Source organism: Podarcis raffonei, chromosome 5 (genome assembly GCF_027172205.1).
Source record: "Podarcis raffonei isolate rPodRaf1 chromosome 5, rPodRaf1.pri, whole genome shotgun sequence".
Lineage (NCBI taxonomy): Eukaryota > Metazoa > Chordata > Lepidosauria > Squamata > Lacertidae > Podarcis > Podarcis raffonei.
In genome coordinates, this window is record NC_070606.1 from 47,251,646 (window position 1) to 47,270,750 (window position 19,105).

Consider the following 19,105-nt stretch of genomic DNA (forward strand, 5'->3'; position numbering starts at 1 on the left):
TCAGAAGGGTGTGTTGCACACAGTGGGTTGGATTCCAGACTTACCTATCTTACCTGGAATGCGAAATGAAGAGAACTTAAATTAGTCATAGTTAGATTAGTTCTTATTGATTTGAATTGTCTACGTTGACTAAGTTTGGTTTAAAACCTTCTCTTTTGTATAGCTCCTAAATTTACAGACAACTCGTATTAGCAATCATTGTTAATTTTTCAGAATTAACATCCTACTTAATTTTGAAGAAGTTAGGTGTTGGAGAGAATAAGATATACAGATATATATTCTGTGGAAACTATGAAATATCATACACCCTGTTGTTGTTGTTTAGTCATTTAGTCATGTCCAACTCTTTGTGACCCCATGGATCAGAGCACACTAGGCACTCCTGTCTTCCACTGCCTCCCGCAGTTTGGTCAAACGCATCATAAGCCCTAGCTATTGAATTCATAGAATCATAGAATCATAGAATCATAGAGTTGGAAGAGACCACAAGGGCCATCGAGTCCAACCCCCTGCCAAGCAGGAAACACCATCAGAGCACTCCTGACATATGGTTGTCAAGCCTCTGCTTAAAGACCTCCAAAGAAGGAGACTCCACCACACTCCTTGGCAGCAAATTCCACTGTCGAACAGCTCTTACTGTCAGGAAGTTCTTCCTAATGTTTAGGTGGAATCTTCTTTCTTGTAGTTTGGAACCATTGCTCCGTGTCCGCTTCTCTGGAGCAGCAGAAAACAACCTTTCTCCCTCCTCTATGTGACATCCTTTTATATATTTGAACATGGCTATCATGTTTTAGATAGGTGAATATCTTGTCTCAACTCGGTTTGCACATGGAAATAGAGTATATCCTATGATTCTGCTTCTGTTTATACTCATTGAATGTGTGCTATATCTTGAGGTGTCAGACAAATTGACTGGCTGATTGCAAGTTTGTATCTTTGAAATAAAAAGAGACATACTAAGTTCCAGAACAACCCAACTGGTGATTAGTGTAACAGTGGATTTTTTCCAGGCCCCTTCAAGCTATATTCCTCATAACAACTGAATAACTGCTCCTCAGTGTTCAGGAGTAAGATTCAACACAATGCAATGGGGCAGTTTATTGGAAGAGTGGTGGTTATGGAATTCTTTATTATTTTATAGAGACTGCTACCCATATCAAATGGGGGGTGCCTTTTGCGTGGTCACGCACAACCCCCTGGATCCCATGCAGCTCTTGGAAGTACAGGCTGGCTTCGCCCTCCCCAGGCTGGATACCTGGAGGTATCTGCCTACCTCAGCCAATTGCCCAATCCCGCTTGGGGAGGCATTACCAGGGGATTGGCCAGGTAGGGGGAGGGACCGCCCTGCCCACACAACAGAGGGTGGATCTTACCTGGGAATCGTCATTTGGCTCCACATTTCTAAAATAATAAAAAATAACCTATCCAAACTTGGGATGCTAAGCAACTGATAATGTTTTGATAGACAAAATAAAAGAGACTACACTTAGATATATGTAAGATACATTAACAGGTCAATTGATACACTAATCTAAACCACACATGCTAAACAATGTGGATGTGAGAAACACTTATTCCTTTACAACTGATCACCAGTCATTCAGAAATTAAACAGACATTTAGGAATAAAATGATCCAAATTAAAAAAGGAAAGAAGAAAAGTACACCTGTGCAAATGACTCCAGCAATATCCTGAAGGCCACAATTATGAATTTCCCAATCGTGATGGGGGCAATACCCAAAAGAAGTTTCATATCCTCCACACTGCACACCACCGAAGAGAATATTGCCAGAGCCTTGGCCAAAATGGGTGCCTTTTGTAGCTGACAGAGCCCATCCACATCCAATTTGTCTGCAGACAACATGTGCATCATTTATGTCCCAACCATAGTCACAGACTGTCCCCCAATTTCCTCTGTGGTATACTTCAAGGCGACCTTCACATCTGTTGGTTCCATTGACCAGTCTCAAGGACCCATCTTTGGACAATAAAAAGAGTATCCATTTAGAAATCAGTTTCTGTTCTCAAGAATTTCACGAGGAGAAAACAGATTAGATTGCATAAAAAGACTCTAATAAATAAGGCCCTTCCTATCTCTAGGAAGATGTAAACTAAAGCAGTGGTGGTTAATTCATGGTCCATGGACTGCATCCCGCCCTGAAGAGACCTACTTCAATATTTTGCACTGTGTCAAAAAGGAGATCGATTGATATGCATTTTAGGAGAGAGAAAGATTGAATCTTAGTCCATTCAAGTAGATAGTCCAGGTGCCTGGAGGACCAAAAGAGCTGATTTGAGAATGCAAGTGTCTACCCTCCAGGTTCATACTGTCTCCAAAATATATTTATTGTATTGCAACAGGAATGGAAGTTCATGGATTTATTAGAATGGATTATGAAAGCATCATATAACCTCACTGTTGTAGCTCAGAATAATCATATTGGATCTCAGATTGATCTTCATAACCAGTATAAATGAATTGGAAGCACAGAATGAGAATGAGAATTCTCAGTGATGAACTGTGTTGGATTCTACTCCCCTACCCACATTAATGAAGACATCACAAATTAAATTTCATTGTCTTCATGGATGTTTTAGGGTGACATAAATTAGTGTGACTCCAAATGCTGCTCTTCTCATGCACTGCCGTACCTTGTCTGCACACAGTGCTACAGCTATGTCACTAAGTAGCATTTCTGAAACGAACTTTCGCAGGTAAAACACATTTATATCCAAGCAGCAGATCTTGTGATGCTTCACAAAGCCAAGTTCATGAACAAGAATTTGGCTCTCTAGGCTACATCCACACCAAACATTTAAAGCACAGTTATGAAATTTTAACAGTCATGATTTCCTAGGAAATCCTATGAAGGTTGGAAGGAATTTAAATGCATGGTGTGGATATGGGCAGTCAGGAAATGAGAATTCAGGAAACAGATTCATTTAAATGTGTGTTGTGTTGATATTTGCATTCACCAGATGGCCGAAACCAAGGTTGCTGTTAGTTATGGATAGGGAACCTGTAGCCCTCCAGATATTGTTGGACTACATCTCCCATCATCCCTAACCATTGGCTTTGCTGGCAGGGGCTGATGAGCACTGAAGTCCAGCAATATGTGGAAGGCCACAGGTTCCTGGTGTAAGTGTTCAACTCCACTAATATTAGGATTTCAACAAGCTTGCTATTGGCATTTCATCTGAAGTGTAGTTTCCATGTAGTTCTAATGAATTAATAAACAATTAAACTTACCAAGTCTTTCCGGTTCTCTATTACCTGTAAATAATAAATAAGATATATTTTACATTGTTTCATTTAAAACAAAATAGAACTCTGAATGAAGTTTTCATGCATGTAGCAAGCAGGCCCCTGCCTGGAAGAAAAAAAGAACATTCTTCTTGGACTAACCTACCAAAAATAAGATGAATAACATGTATCTGATCTCTTTCTATTTAACCTGAGCATATTTCAATCAGATATAAGTAAAGAGAATTTCACAGACTGACACAACCTTTTAATCTAGACTACCTGTAATATGCTATCAGGAAACAGTAACTAACTTTGACTATCAGTTGTTCAGAAATTAAGTAGATTTACAGGATTAGAAAGAACAGAAATGTCTAATGAAGCACACATAACAAAGGAGTACCTGAGCAGATCACACCAGCATCTTCTACATGGACACAGTTATGGATTTTCCATCCTCTGTGGGAGCACTGCTGAAGAGAAGTTTCATTCCCTCTGCACTTCACATCATCCAGGAAAATATTGCCAGTGCCTTGGCCAAAATAGGCACTTCCTCTTGCCGATAGAGCCAATCCACATCCAAGCTGTCTGCAGACAACCTGTGCATCATTTATATCCCAATCATCATCGCAGACTGTCCCCCAGTTTCCTTGGTGGTAGACTTCAAGCCGGCCTTCACATCTGTTGGTTCCATTGACCAGTCTCAAGAAAGCATCTTTGAACAACACAACAACATCCTTCTAGAAGCAATATTTTCTGCTCTCAACACTTGCCCCCCCCCAATTGTAAAGGCGTCAAAGTACACACATTAAAACAAACATTAGTTTCTTAAGGTATGTTTCATGGTCAGAAACCAAATTGAATAAATCATGATAATTTCTGGGAAGATACATTTTAAATATTTAGAATTTCAGAGCATTCTGCTGAACACAGTGTTTTGTACATATCCAAGCATATAACAGAAAAATTATTCAAATAATTTGGTAAATAAGAAATAAAATGTGCCTGGTATACATATCTGATCCTATAGAAGGTGTGGATGATTTAAAAACACCCAGTTATTTAGTTATAAATTATACAAACACAGAGTTACATCCATAAATACATAGACTGTATTCACAATGCAATTTATTCCATTTCCCAATGTTTCTCTATTAATTTCTACATTGTAAAAGCTACTTCTAGAAATTTAGCAGAATATAGAGAAACTTTATTTGCTTGTGTTCTAATTTTTTAAAAACAGATTACAAATAGCTTGCACAATGGAGGTTTTCTTGCTCTTTGAGTGGTTTTTTGAGGATTCCCAGGTAAGATCCTCCCTCTATTGTGTGGGCAGGTAATCCCTCCCCTACCTGGCCTGGTCTCCTTGGCAACGCTTCCCCCAGGTGGGATTGGACAACTGACTGAGGTAGGCGGAGACCTCCAGGTATCCCACCTGAGGGAAGGCAAAGCCAAGCCTATGCTGATGGGGCCGCTCCAGATCTAGGGCTGCGTGCGTCCACGCAAAGGGCGCCCCCCCGTTTTAAGCGGGGAGTGGTCATTTTTGCTCTTTGAGTGGTTTTGAACTTAAACAAACATTAACATTCCCTTGAGAGGATCTTTTATAGCAAGCTTTTATAATATGTTCTAGATATGTTCTAATTACATTAAGAGTGATACTGATTAATTCAGACATAAAATGGATTTACATTATTAGAAAATCTAGAAAAATCAGGTGATAAATATATTTTGCTTAAAGAAGGCAAACCAAAGAAATCCATATCATCTTTCAAAATAGATCATTATGGCATTTGTATATACACTTATCTGGAAATTAGACTTCTTTGATCATAGTAAACGGTAAAGGTAAAGGGATTCCTGGATGGTTAAGTCCAGTCAAAGGCAACTATTGGGCTTCAGGCTGAGGAAGCCAGTGTTTGTCCACAGGCAGCTTTCCAGGTCATGCGACCAGCATGACTAAACCGCTTCTGGCACAATGGAACACCGTGACGGAAACCAGAGCGCATGGAAATGCCATTTACCTTTGATCATAGTAAACATGCATAGAATAATGTTGCCAGCCATTATATCCATGTGTTCCTCTTCATAAGAAATATCCTGCACTTGTTTGTTTTCAATTCCTAATTCCACCTTTCCTTGTTGGATTTCCTAAGTATCTTCCCAACTTATTAATATTTCAGAAACAGGCAGGATTGACAAATCCAGAATGACCCCCACAATGCCAAAATTGAAAGCATCTTATGCGTTTTGATGGAGCCATAAATACCCATGTCATCTTTATGTGTTCCCTTGCAACAAGCTCTTTCCATCATTCACTGCCAGTTTGTAAGGTCTTATCTTACAGAGAGGGAGAACAAGAAAAAGAAAAGAGAAAGAATGTTGATAATTTAAGAAATATTACCTGATGCACGTAGACATCTTCCATGCAACAGTAACAACAAAGTAAAGATCACCAAGGAATCCATTTTCGCCAAATTGGTTTCTAGGTTGATTAGACATGCACCAGAATATATAGAAATAAGACCTGAAAGGGTGTGTGCAATGCAATTTGATATATTTATTTATCTCTTGTTAGAGGAAGTAGTTTAGATGGTTTTATGCTGGTAAGGGATTGCTTACAGTAATGGTACACTTTGTTGTTCTACGTTTTTAAATTTTAGTTTCCTGGTCCAGAGGTGCAGAATGCTTTGTTCAATTCTGGTAACCAAAATATAATAATCACTTGGGTCAAATGCAATGCAAATATTGGCAGAATGTATTGCTTTCATGAAACCTTGCTGTAGTCCCTTATTGGTGTTGGCACGAGACACGAAAAATGCCTTTGATAGACTCTGATGGGAGTTATTGTACAGCACAGTGCAACTGCATCTACTATTACAATACCTATGGTTCATACATTATTATGTAGAATTCCATATCCTTTGGTTCATTGGTATTGGTTAGTGGAGAGTTTAATTTGCTGTTAAACACACTGTAATTACTGTTACTATATACATGAAAGGACTTGCCCAGGCAGGCACATTATGTAACCCATTTTGTTGTTGTTGTTGTTTAGTTGTTTAGTCGTGTCCAACTCTTCGTGACCCCATGGACCAGAGTACGCCAGGCACTCCTGTTTTCGCACTCAGGGCTGATTTCCTTAAGAATGGATAGGTTTGATCTTCTTGCAGTCCATGGGACTCTCAAGAGTCTCCTCCAGCACCATAATTCAAAAGCATCAATTCTTCGGCGATCAGCCTTCTTTATGGTCCAGCTCTCACTTCCGTACATCACTACTGGGAAAACCATGGCTTTAACTATACGGACCTTTGTTGGCAAGGTGATGTCTCTGCTTTTTAAGATGCTGTCTAGGTTTGCCATCGCCTTTCTCCCAAATAGAAGGTGTCTTTTAATTTCGTGACTGTTGTCACCATCTGCAGTGATCATGGAGCCCAAGAAGGTAAAATCTCTCACTGCCTCCATTTCTTCCCCTTCTATTTGCCAGGAGGTGATGGGCCCAGTGGCCATGATCTTCGTTTTTTTGATGTTGAGCTTCAGACCATATTTTGCGCTCTCCTCTTTCACCCTCATTAAAAGGTTCTTTAATTCCTCCTCACTTTCTGCCATCAAGGTTGTGTCATCTGCATATCTGAGGTTGTTGATATTTCTTCCGGCGATCTTAATTCCGGCTTGGGATTCATCCAGCCCAGCCTTTCGCATGATGAATTCTGCATATAAGTTAAATAAGCAGGGAGACAATATACAGCCTTGTCGTACTCATTTCCCAATTTTGAACCAATCAGTTGTTCCCTATCCAGTTCTAACTGTAGCTTCTTGTCCCACATAGAGATTTCTCAGGAGACAGATGAGGTAGGAGCAAAATAATAACACTGTACAACAGTGGTTAGATAAAATTGGGCCAAATCTTTATTGACAACAGCAAGCAGGGTAAGGGTTGGTATGGCATTCGGTCCCAAGATCACTTCAACATTCCACAAGACCCATGTTGATGGAATGGATCCACCAGGTTTCGACCACCCCAAACCTGTTCCGTGGGAGTCAGCCAGTGTTGAACCTTGCTGTGGTGCAAGCCAAGCAAAGACTCCAGGGTGCAGATTCCTGCTAAGCAAATACCTCAACACTGAACTTGGGAGCACTGTGGTTAATCCTCCCCTCAGGCCCCTATGGGCCCCCCTGTACTATGTTGATCTTACCCAATGCCATTTCCGCCTTCATGCAAACAATGTTCTTTGCCTAACAAAGAAAGTATGCCTAACATACTTTCACTGAAGTAAAAGTGGGGGAAACCGCCAGCCAATCAGGTTGAGAAGGGAAAAAATACTTCCCAGCCCTGTCAACCAGTGACCCATAATTGCTCAGTGAATGGTAACCCGAGGGCGGGCGGATGGGAAGTTCTCAAGGCAAAATGGCCCTGAGCTCCAGGAGAAGCAGCCTTATACAGGCTTTCCCCTCCCCTTTGCAAGAGCTCATGGGGCAGTTTTTTCCCCATGAGCCCACCACACAAACAATATACTGGGCAAAACCTTGTCCGGTATTTTGCTGCAATCCATGGAACACAGTGCCACCGGGCAAAAGTGTCTTGTGCTTACTGGGGACAGAACAAGGCATAAAAGGCACATAGAGAATCTGGATAATTACATAAGAAAAAATAAGCAAAATTCAGAGGGATATATATAAAGTAAAGTGGAATGAGTAGAATTACTATATAATTCATTTCCCAAAACAAAGAGTCTTGTGGCAGCTTCAAGACTAATATATTATCATCAGGTACATGAAGTGTTAGTCCAAATTGCAGGTACAGTGGTACCTTGGTTTACGAACTTAATCCGATCCGGAAGTCCGTTCTTAAACCAAAACATTCTTAAACCAAGGCATGCTTTCCCATAGCGACAGGGGACTCAATTTACAAATGGAACACACTCAGCAGGAAGCGGAACATGTTCTTAAACCAAGGAAAAATTCACAAACCAAAACACCTACTTCCTAGTTTGCAGCGTTCTTAATCCAAGTTGTTCATAAACTAAGCTGTTCTTAAACCAAGGTACCATTGCATATGTACACATGGTTGGGGACTTCTGAACAGTGCAGTAGAAGATCCTGAAAATACAGTGAAATTGGGTAACACTTCAGAATGAATGGAATCAACTAATAATAAAAAATGATCAAGACTATTCTATGAGTTGACCACTTGTCATTAATGAATATAAAGGGCTGTATCCAATTCAGCCCTAAGACAGGGTTCCATCAACATAAGGATTGCTGTTAGCACAATTAGCCCCCTTCTTCTTCCCCCATGTGTTCCCGAAATCTATTCTAGGGGTTCCTCCAATCCTCTGGGACTGATTTGGGGAAGGCTCAGGGAAAATCCCATTGCAATCACGCTGACAGGATGAGTTCGTAGAATACCACCCTATAGGTACTGAAGAAAACAAGGTGTGTGGAAGAGAAAGGTTTGCTTCTGTCATTGTCAAAGTTGCTTCAGACCACAGATTATATCAGTTTCCGAAACTTGAAAGGAATTTAAAGTGGATTGATTGACATTTTCATGTTGAAAAGGATCACATTGAAATTATTTGTTCCCACCAGAATTATGTGTAACAAAATTTTGTGTTGCATTTATAAGCATAAAGCTATACTATGGAATTTGAACTTCTGTTACCAGGAAGAAAAGTCAAAAGAATGTACTGGAGTATTTTCTTGTGTTTGCGTTGTGAACTTTGCTTGTCAAATTATGTTAATAGTAAGGACATATCTGAGTTGCTTTGACAGCTATTGAACTGGGGACAATAACAATATTTGGAAATTGTCTTCAGTGTGTATACAGAGTTCAAATTCATGCCAACAAAGTGCCTCAATTGTTGTTTTACAAATTTGAACGCTGAACCCATTTATCTAGGGCAGAAACTCAGTACTAAGTGATGCAGAGCTATTGTGATGAGAGCCAGTGTGGTGTAGTGGTTAAGAGTAATCTCGTAATCTGGGGAACCGGGTTCGCATCTCCGCTCCTCCACATGCAGCTGCTGGGTGACCTTGGGCTAGTCACACTTCTCTGAAGTCTCTCAGCCCCACTCACCTCACAGAGTGTTTGTTGTGGGGGAGGAAGGGAAAGGAGAATGTTAGCCGCTTTGAGACTCCTGAAGGGGAATGAAAGGCAGGATATCAAATCCAAACTCTTCTTCTTCTTCTTCTTCTTCTTCTTCTTCTTCTTCTTCTTCTTCTTCTTCTTCTTCTATTAATGTGACTCTAAAGCAGTGTCTGGCTTTGGGTTTATAAACATCTGATCTAAAAACCTCATTTGTTTCTGCACTTCCAAAAATGACAGCCCCAGAATGACAGAGAAAAAGAAAGACAAAAAGATGATTGGATAATCTCTCTAAACCATAATAGTTAAGAATGAAGTATATCTAGCCAGATGTACTATATTTCTGATCACAAGTAGCTGGTGATAGATCGCGCCACCAGCCTGTTGGCCAATTAGAGAGTGGTGGCGTGATCGTGGAGGCCTTTAAAAGGCAGTGTCGTGTTGTCAGGGCTTCATCTGGCTTCGTGCCGCCAAACAGTGCACCAGAGACCCACTTCTTTGTGGGGCTCGTGTGGCGGTTAGGCCTTGGCTTATTAAGATGTGGGGGAGGGGAGGGGAGGCCATCACCTGCCCCTCCAGGTACAAGGGTATTCTGTTAGAGGAATCTGCGGGTCTGGATCTTGTCCAAACTCCGCTTGAGGGGCTAGGGCCATGCCAGGACCCAACAGGAACCCCGGGGTGAGCTTCAGTCAGTCGCCATCGACAGACCTCCCTCTGTTGGTCATTTACCTTTTCAGACTTCCTGAAAGGCGGGCAGGAGTCAGTTATAGTTATTGCCAATGCCTAAGCCAATACCACTTACATTTCTGTAATCAATAAAGTTGTGGCCTAAATTTTGCCCATTAACCATTCAACTAAAATTCTGTGTCAGTGTGTTTTTATTATTCCTGGGGGGGTGCACCTGGGCCTTGTCGCGCAATTAGATTGTATCAACATGTGCACTACAACGCATCCTCGATGCAGTGTAGCAGTGAACAATGTGTGCACCCATGAAAATGTCATGTGCTTGAAAAGTGCATTGGATGTGTGTAAATAAGGGGGTACGACAAGGGTGCATCCTTGCCCCCTATCTCTTTAACCTCTATATTAGTGACATGAGAACTCCCCTAGTTGAGGCCCAAACCACCATTCATGCACCCAGGCTTGCAGACTATTGCTGCCCCTTACTATTGTACGCTGACGATGCGGTGATCCTCTCATATTCAAGAATCGGTTTGAGGAGGGCCTTTAAGATCTTCGCGTTATATTGCCAAACAAATTTACTTACTATTAACCATTCCAAATCTAAAGTCCTAATTTTTTCCAGGAGTCGTAAATTGTATAGGTGGGAACTCGAGGAGAAGCCAATTGAACAAGTCTACAAATTTCAATATCTAGGAATTTACTTCCAGCATAATATGGGATGGAAAGCGCATATCAAATACTTACAAAATAAGGGCAAAGCCCTTATCTACGCTCTATTACGCTTTTTCTTTACAGAGGGGGCTATGCATGTTCCATCTGCCTTAAAAGTTTATAGTGCTAAAGTGGTTGCAACTATGGCTTATGCGGTCCCTTTATGGGGCGCTTTTGTAAACCTCATGCCTCTGGTGACATTGCAAAATCTTTTTCTCAGACGCCTTTTGAAACTACCCTCCTGTGTAAGCAACTCGGCTATTCGCTTAGAACTTAAGACCCCCTCCTTAGAGATCCTGATGTGGAGACATGCCTTTAATTACTGGCTGTCCCTTTGGCATAAATTGCCCAATTACCATCTTATTCAGTGCCTATGGAGAGATGAATTTACCAGCCCATGGGCAACAAAAATCCATTCCAAACTGTTGTCTTATGGAATCTCGCCTTCCGATATACTAAATTTAGATCTAATTACAGCAAAAAAGGTCATCAAACAAAGATTGGAGGAGGTTGATTTGCAACAAAATCTTACTACAGGTGGAGGTACATGTTCCCCGATAAATCAGGGCATTACATTTATGTCCCAGATACCTTGATATCTGTTACCTTATTGGTTGCGTCGCATAGATTCGCTTTTTTTAGAGCCAGATTTAATGTGTTCCCCTCAAATGTGCTGAGCAATAGATTTTCTAACTGTAAAACCTCTGTTTTATGCACATGTGACAACAAATCAATAGAATCCCTTTATCATATCTTGTTTAATTGTCCTTTATATATTGTTCCCCGATCAAGGATTCTGAGTTCAATCATTTGGGAACTGTTGCTAAACCACCTGAATTACATCTAGCCTATCTACTCCAGGACATTGACTCTTATAGAACATTACAGGTTGCCAGATTCCTGAATTCAGTTCTTTCATATAAAAGACTTCATGGAATGCTGCATGACTATTAAAAATCTAGTAAACTCTATCCACCATCTTTATATTCAAGGGCACAATATGGTACATCTAGAGATTGTATGTAACGTGAAGGAGATTATGCGTTGAAATATTTTAGTTGATATTTTAGAATGTAAAATGCTATTTTATTTATTGATTGGTTTTACCTTGTGGGCTTATAGCTGAATAAAGTTTTATCTATCTATCTATGCATTGGATGTGTTTTAATTTGGGTGCAGATCCACTCTGAAAGTATGGTAATGCAAAGGTGAACTTGTTGGGATACTGCCAGGGAGATAGAAGTCCATCTGAGGCCCCAAGCTCGGTGCCGGACGATCCATCGACCTCCCATAGTCAGGCAATATCAGCAATTCAGCGACACTAAGCCTCAGGCTTAGTGCACACTCTGACAGCAGAATTCACACAGCAGGAAGTTGCACAGCGTGAGAGCAGAACATGCATATTTACAGTTTTATTTGGCGTTGGTCAGAACAAAGAAGGCATGACCGTCTGCTCCGACTGCTCAGGCAAAACAGCCAAAAACGAAACGAACTTACAACATAAACATCCTGTGAGACAGGAACTTACGCAGGCTGTTATACAAACATCCTGCTCCCTTTTAAGGTGGAACGGAAATATCCTAACATCCTCCCCCTTTCCGTGTAACCTGTAGTACCTGTGGTTCAACCCAATTGCAACCTTTGTGCGTAAACCTTCAGTTGTTCTCTGTTAACAACCTTAGACAACAGATCAGCAGGAATTTCATTTCCTGGCATGTAGGACACCTGAATGAGTCCTTTCTGAATACACTCTCTTGCACGATGTAGCTTAATCTGCAAGTACTTGGTTCTTTGCTTGCAACTCTCTGAGTTTAGCAAAGCCAAACAAGATCTATTGTCTTGATACACTTGTATAGGACATTTTACAGAAACCCCAATGTCCTTAAACAGTTGCATCAACCATTCACAATCCATGAGTGAAAATGACAGAGCATTGAGTTCTGCTTCACAGGAACTTAGGCTAACTGTTGTCTGCTTTTTGCACAACCAGTCAAACAGGCAGTGGTTGTACATGTAGCATACTCCAGAAGTGCTTGTACCATCCGTGGTGTCACTTCCAAAACTTGCATCTGCAAAGATTTCAAGACCTCCAGTCTTCTGACTGGTGAACCTCAGCCTGTAGTGCATAGTCCCTTTCAAATAGCGGGCTATGCGCTTCAGAGCTTTCCAATCCTGAACAGTAGGATTGTTAGCATGTCTGCTAAGCAGGTTAGTGCTTACAGCAATGTCAGGTCTTGAACATCTAGCAATGAAATTCAACTTGCCTAGAATGCATCTGTACAGCGTTGTGTCAGAAAATGCTTCAGCAGTACTGTCTACCTGGTAACCTGTCACCATCGGTGTGTCTGCTGGGTTTGCATCAACCAAATTCAACCTGGTTAATACATCAGCAATTTTCTGTGTTTGGTGTACCAGAAAATTACCTGCTTGGTCTCTCTCCACCTGCAGAGAAAGATAGTTGGATACCTCACCAAGATCCTTCATGTCAAAGTGCTCCTTCAGCTGAGCTAGGGTGCTTTGGTAAAAAGCCTGATTCTTCCAAAACATCAGAAGATCATCAACAAAACATAAACAATACAGTTTGTTTTGCCCCTCCTCCTTGACAAACACACACGGATCAGCTTTGCCCTGGTGAAAACCTAGAGAAAGCAACGTTTCAGTGAGTTTTGTGTTCCAACACCTGGCACTCTGCTTGAGACCACATAAGGATTTCCGCAGTTTACAGACCATTCCCTTCTGTATCTGCATCCCGTCAGGTGGAAGCATGTACAGCTCCTCCCCCAAAATTCCGTACAAAAAAGCTGTATTTATGTCATGATGGGAAACATGCAGTTTCTCCTCTGCAGCTATCTTGAGCATCAGCCGAATGCTCTCATATTTGACCGTGGGTGAGTAGGTCTCGTGGTAATCCTGTCCTGGTACCTGTGAAAAACCTCTGGCAACCAATCTGGCTTTGTGTCTGACAACCTTGCCATTCTGGTCTGTCTTGGCCTTGAAGACCCATTTGCTGCCAACCAGTCTCATTCCTGGGACTACCGGTACCAGCTCCCAAGTCTGGTTCCTGTTTAAGGAATCAACTTCAGCCTTCATGGCATTAAGCCAAGGCTCAGCATCTTTAGAGGTTAACTCCTGGACCTCTTTGAAGCTTGAAGGTTCCCACACCTTCTCTGAGCTACTAAGAACAGCAGTTGCCATCTTAGCAAACTCATCAGCAAATCTCTTTGGAGGTTTGCCTTTGGTCGCCCTTTCAGACCTGCGAACCAGACGCAAGTCTTCTGGACTCATCTCCTCCTTCTTAGGAGAATAGTGACCAATGGTGAACAGTGGTTCTTCCAGTTCATTGTCAGACTCATCAGATGGTCTGACTGAGGCCTTTGCGCTCTTGTAGTCTGCTGTGTCATCACTGTCACTGACAGCAGCAGCAGCGCCGCCCACTGAACTGGAATCCGAACTCTGATCATCATCATCATCATCCTCCTCATCATCATCATCATCCTCAGTTTCCTCAGCTTTCTCAGCATGATCTGCTTTCTTCACATCACCTTCATCCTCCTCTGGGTAACTCTGGAAAATTCCCACATTTTCCCCCCACTTAGGATTGTACTCAACACTCCTTGTGAACTTTATGGATTTAGAGTCAGTCATCCATACCCTGTATGCACCTTTTTCGTACCCCATGAACAAACCATGTGCCCCACGCTTCCCAAGCTTGTTGCTTTGTGGGGTGTGCACCCACATGTCAGAACCAAAGATTCTCAAGTGCTTGACATTAGGTTTCCTCCCAAACATTTTCTCATAGGGAGTACAACCAATAGGTGATGACAGTCTCCTGTTAAAAGAATAAACAAAATTCGCCAAAGCCTCCCCCCAAAACTTCTCAGGGAGATTGGCATCATGCAACAAGGTTTTTATCCCTTGCAGCAACGTTTGATTTGCTCTCTCCGCAAGCCCATTCATCCATGGCGATCTAGGCGTTGACAAGTCATGCTGGATTCCCTTCTCAGTCAGGAAAGCTTCAAACTGCTGAGAAGTGAATTCCCCGCCTCGATCAGTAAACAGACAACCAATACGTTTACCGTGAGCATTCTCCAACCAAGCACAGAATGCCTTGAACTTAGGAAATGCTTGCGATTTCTGCTCGAGCATAAACACATGAATGTACCTGGAAAAAGAATCAATTAGAACCATGAAGTACCTTGCTCTACCCAAAGAGGGCGCTAGAGGACCTACCAGGTCTGCATGAACTAGCTGGTAGGGTTTGGAAGCCTGCCTGCTAGACTCCTTGCCTTTTGGAGCAACCTTCAACTTGTTCTCTGCACAAGATACACATTTCATGTGAAATTTACAAGGTTTGATGTCCAAACCTTCAACCAACCCAGGCATCTTGGCTAGCGCTTGCCAAGAGAGGTGACAAAACCTGCGATGTGCATCATGAATGCAACCTGCATGAAGAACCTTGTTAGTTTGTGCAACACAACAAGAATCAGCATTAGATATAACAGCATTGTCATCATAAGTTAGACAGAACAAACCATCCATCAACTTTGCATGCAAAATGTCCTCTTTGCCTTTTCTGATGACACAGACAGTCCTCTTGAAGGAAATCTCAAAACCACGCCTAGTCAGCTGTGGTACACTAATCAAATTGTCCACAGCTCCTGGAACAAAAAGAACATTACTAATGGTAGTATGCAGACTTTCAAGCTTCACAGTCCCAACTCCTGTAGCTTGCAAAGTCCTTCCATCTGCCAGCTGGACCTCTCCATCTTGAGGTGTGAAGGAGACAAACAGATGGCGGTCTTTGGTGAGATGGCGCGTGGCCGCAGAGTCAACAATAAACCTGGCCTTCCCCTTCGAAGCAGATTTGCTGGCAAACAAAACCTTGTTTTCCACCAGCGTGGGCTTTTGCAGCTTGCCTTTAGCCTTTGGTGAAGCTGTGCCAGCAAACATAGCCTTGTTTTCCACTGGCGAGGGCTTTTGCAACTTGCCCCTCTGCTCCTGGCCATCAGACGTGCCTTTAGCCTTTGGTGGAGCTGTGCCAGCTAACATAGCCTTGTTTTCCACTGGCGTGGGTTGTTGCAACTTGCCCCCCTGCTCCTGGCCACCTGCAAGCATCTTGCTCTGTTTACATCTGGTCTTCCGGCCTCTGCAAAGGCTCTGACCTTGGTTCTCACGGGAAACAGAGCTCTCAGCTGCCGACTCCTTGGCTCCCCCTGGAGGCTGGAATGCTGCCTGGGATGACATCACAGTCAGCTCCCCCTGCAGCTTGCAACCGGTGCCCTCGGCATCTCTGCATTCACTCGCATTCTGGGAAACAGCCAGGACCTCCGATGCATTCAAACACTGGGCTGGGATTATTGGCTGGTGGGCCTTTTTCAAAGCATCCCACATGTCACGTGCCGTGAGATTTCCAGCAAGCGTCTTTATTTCCTCCAGAGAGACGGATAAGACAATAATATCCATGGCCTTCGAATCCTGGCCCTGCCATTTCTCTGTCCGAGGAACTGGAGTGGCCTCAAATACAGTATGCCAGACTCCAAACTGACGCAGCAAACTCTCACACCATCTTGCCCAGGTCTCATAATTGTCCCGATTTAATTTAGGACACTCAGCAGCTTCAGAAGCTTGGAAAAACTCCATTCCAGCTTTTTACTTTAGCCGTGAGCCTTTATGCGTTCTAAGACTTCTTATCTCGGCAGCCATAAATCACGAAGCCTGCTTGGCTCGGCTCCCAGGCCAATTAGGCCAGCCGGACATCAAAGAGGCTGCCGCGGCAACAGAAAAGCCTCTGCTTTCGCTTTTCCCACACATACCTCAGCAGTCTGTCGCAGTCTTACTCTCCTGCAAGTGCCGTGAATCTGGGCCCGAAACCTATTGTTGGGATACTGCCAGGGAGATAGAAGTCCATCTGAGGCCCCAAGCTCGGTGCCGGACGATCCATCGACCTCCCGTAGTCAGGCAATATCAGCAATTCAGCGACACTAAGCCTCAGGCTTAGTGCACACTCTGACAGCAGAATTCACACAGCAGGAAGTTGCACAGCGTGAGAGCAGAACATGCATATTTACAGTTTTATTTGGCGTTGGTCAGAACAAAGAAGGCATGACCGTCTGCTCCGACTGCTCAGGCAAAACAGCCAAAAACGAAACGAACTTACAACATAAACATCCTGTGAGACAGGAACTTACGCAGGCTGTTATACAAACATCCTGCTCCCTTTTAAGGTGGAACGGAAATATCCTAACAGAACTATCAGGAAATTATGGGCCAGATGACTTTTCTGTAGTAATGACACCTACTTCGAAGAGCATGAATTCATGTTTTCTACTGGTATGGAATTAGCTGGAGGAAGTATGGCTTCTGTGTGGTTTGGAGCTGAGTAAGACAAACACAGCACAAGGGAGGAGACTGGAGCAATGCACTGAGAACAGGCACCTGTTTAGTGGTGGTGGGGAAGTGGACCCCAAGACCATATAACACCGGTCCTGAAAGACCTATATTGGCTCCCAGTATGTATCTGAGCACAATTTGAAGTGTTGGTGCTGACCTTTAAAGCCCTAAACAGCCTCGGTCCAGTATACCTGAAGAAGCGCCTCCACCCCCATCGTTCTGCCCGGACACTGAGGTCCAGCACCGAGGGCCTTCTGGCAGTTCCCTCACTGTGAGAAGTGAAGCTACAGGGAACCAGGCAGAGGGCCTTCTTGGTAGTGGCGCCCACCTTGTGAAATGCCCTCCCATCAGATGTCAAGGAAATAAACAACTAGCTGACTTTTAGAAGACATCTGTTTAGGAAAGTTTGTAATGTTTTTTTTATATATAATCTTTTTATTGAATTCTTGAAAACAACATCAAAAAGCACAAAGATATTAAAAAAGTAATAGGTAAAAGAAAAAAGAAAATAAATAACAAAAATAATATCAACAGAGAAGAAAAACTGAAGAAACACATATAAACATATAACAAACAAACCTACAAACGCCACTCAATTGACTTCCTTCCATCTCAGTTTAGGCTAGATAAACTCGTAACCTTTCTGCAGTTGTATTATATCAGCTCTATACATCGCAGGTTTTAAATTCCACCCACTGTGATTTTAGTAATACCTAGATTAACTTCAATGTAACTTAAAAATTTATTCCAATCGTTCATAATCTTTACATTTTTTTGATGCCTGATCTTTTGTGTCATTCTCGCTAATTCTATATATTCGAATAGTTTCATTTGCCATTCTCTGATGGTGGGGATGTTAGGGGTTTTCCAGTTTTGCGCTAACAAAATCCTGGCGGCCACCATTGCATATTGAAAGAATGTTTGGTCTTCATTTTTGATCTCCTCTCCGATCATACCTAAAAGGAACGCTTCAGGTTTTTTGGGGAAGGTATATTTCAATATTTTTTTTAATTCATCGTAAATTTGTCCCCAAAATCTTTTCACTTCGTCACAGGTCCACCACATGTGGAAGAAGTTACCCTCTTTAATTTTACATTTCCAGCATGTGCTGTCTCCGGTCTTATACATCTTCCCCAGTTTTGCCGGGGTGATGTACCAACGATACATCATTTTCTCCATATTTTCTCGGAGAGCAGCACATGCTGTAAACTTCATAACTTTCTTCCAAAGTTTTACCCATCTGTCATACTCCAAGGTTATATCCAAGGTCTCTGGCCCATTTGACCATGACTCCTTTCACCTCTTCATCTTTAGTTTCCCAGTCTAACAATTGGTTATACATTTTGGATAGAAGTTTAGTATTACTTTCTAAGATTTCCACCTGGTACCTGGACTTTTTTTCACTCATCCCTGTTTTTTTATGATCGTACCATAACGCATTAATTTGGTGAAATTGTATCCATCCACTTAATTTGTCCTTTAACTCTTCGTACGGTCTAATTTTCCACCCTCTTTCTGATTTAACTAGGAGATCTTCGTATGTCCATCTTTCACATTCCAAATTTAACTTTTTAGTTGTTAGGATATCAATTGGTGAAAGCCACCAAGGAGTGTCTTTTTCAATAAGCTTTTTATTCCTGTTCCAGACTTCGAGTAACGAGCCTCTAATGATGTGATTAGAGAAGCCTTTGTGGATTTTTCCTTTGTCATGCCACAGATAAGCATGCCAGCCAAATCTGATGTTAAATCCCTCTAGGTCCAGCAAGTCCGCGTTTTTTAAAGTGGCCCATTCTTTTATCCAACAAAGGCAGGCAGCCTCATAATAAAATTTTAAGTTCGGAACTGCAAAACCCCCTCTTTCTCTTAGATCCGTGAGGAGTTTGAATTTAATTCTTGCCCTTTTCCCTTGCCATATGAATTTAGCTAAGGTTTTTTGCCAATTCTTAAAGCATGCCGTACCTCTAATTACCGGGATGTTCTGGAATAGAAACAA

The 19,105-nt window shown here is 42.2% G+C and overlaps 1 protein-coding gene across 1 annotated transcript in view; it reads right to left on the reverse strand.

The window, feature by feature from the left end:
- Window positions 1-19,105, reverse strand: part of LOC128413381 (deleted in malignant brain tumors 1 protein-like) — a 56,013-nt gene that overhangs the window by 3,317 nt on the left and 33,591 nt on the right. The window contains exons 28-30 of the mRNA XM_053387420.1: window positions 3,648-3,960; window positions 1,668-1,990; window positions 45-53 (exon numbers count right to left, since the gene is read on the reverse strand). Of these exons, the coding sequence (XP_053243395.1) occupies window positions 45-53; window positions 1,668-1,990; window positions 3,648-3,960 (645 nt within the window). The remainder of the gene's footprint in view (window positions 1-44; window positions 54-1,667; window positions 1,991-3,647; window positions 3,961-19,105) is intronic.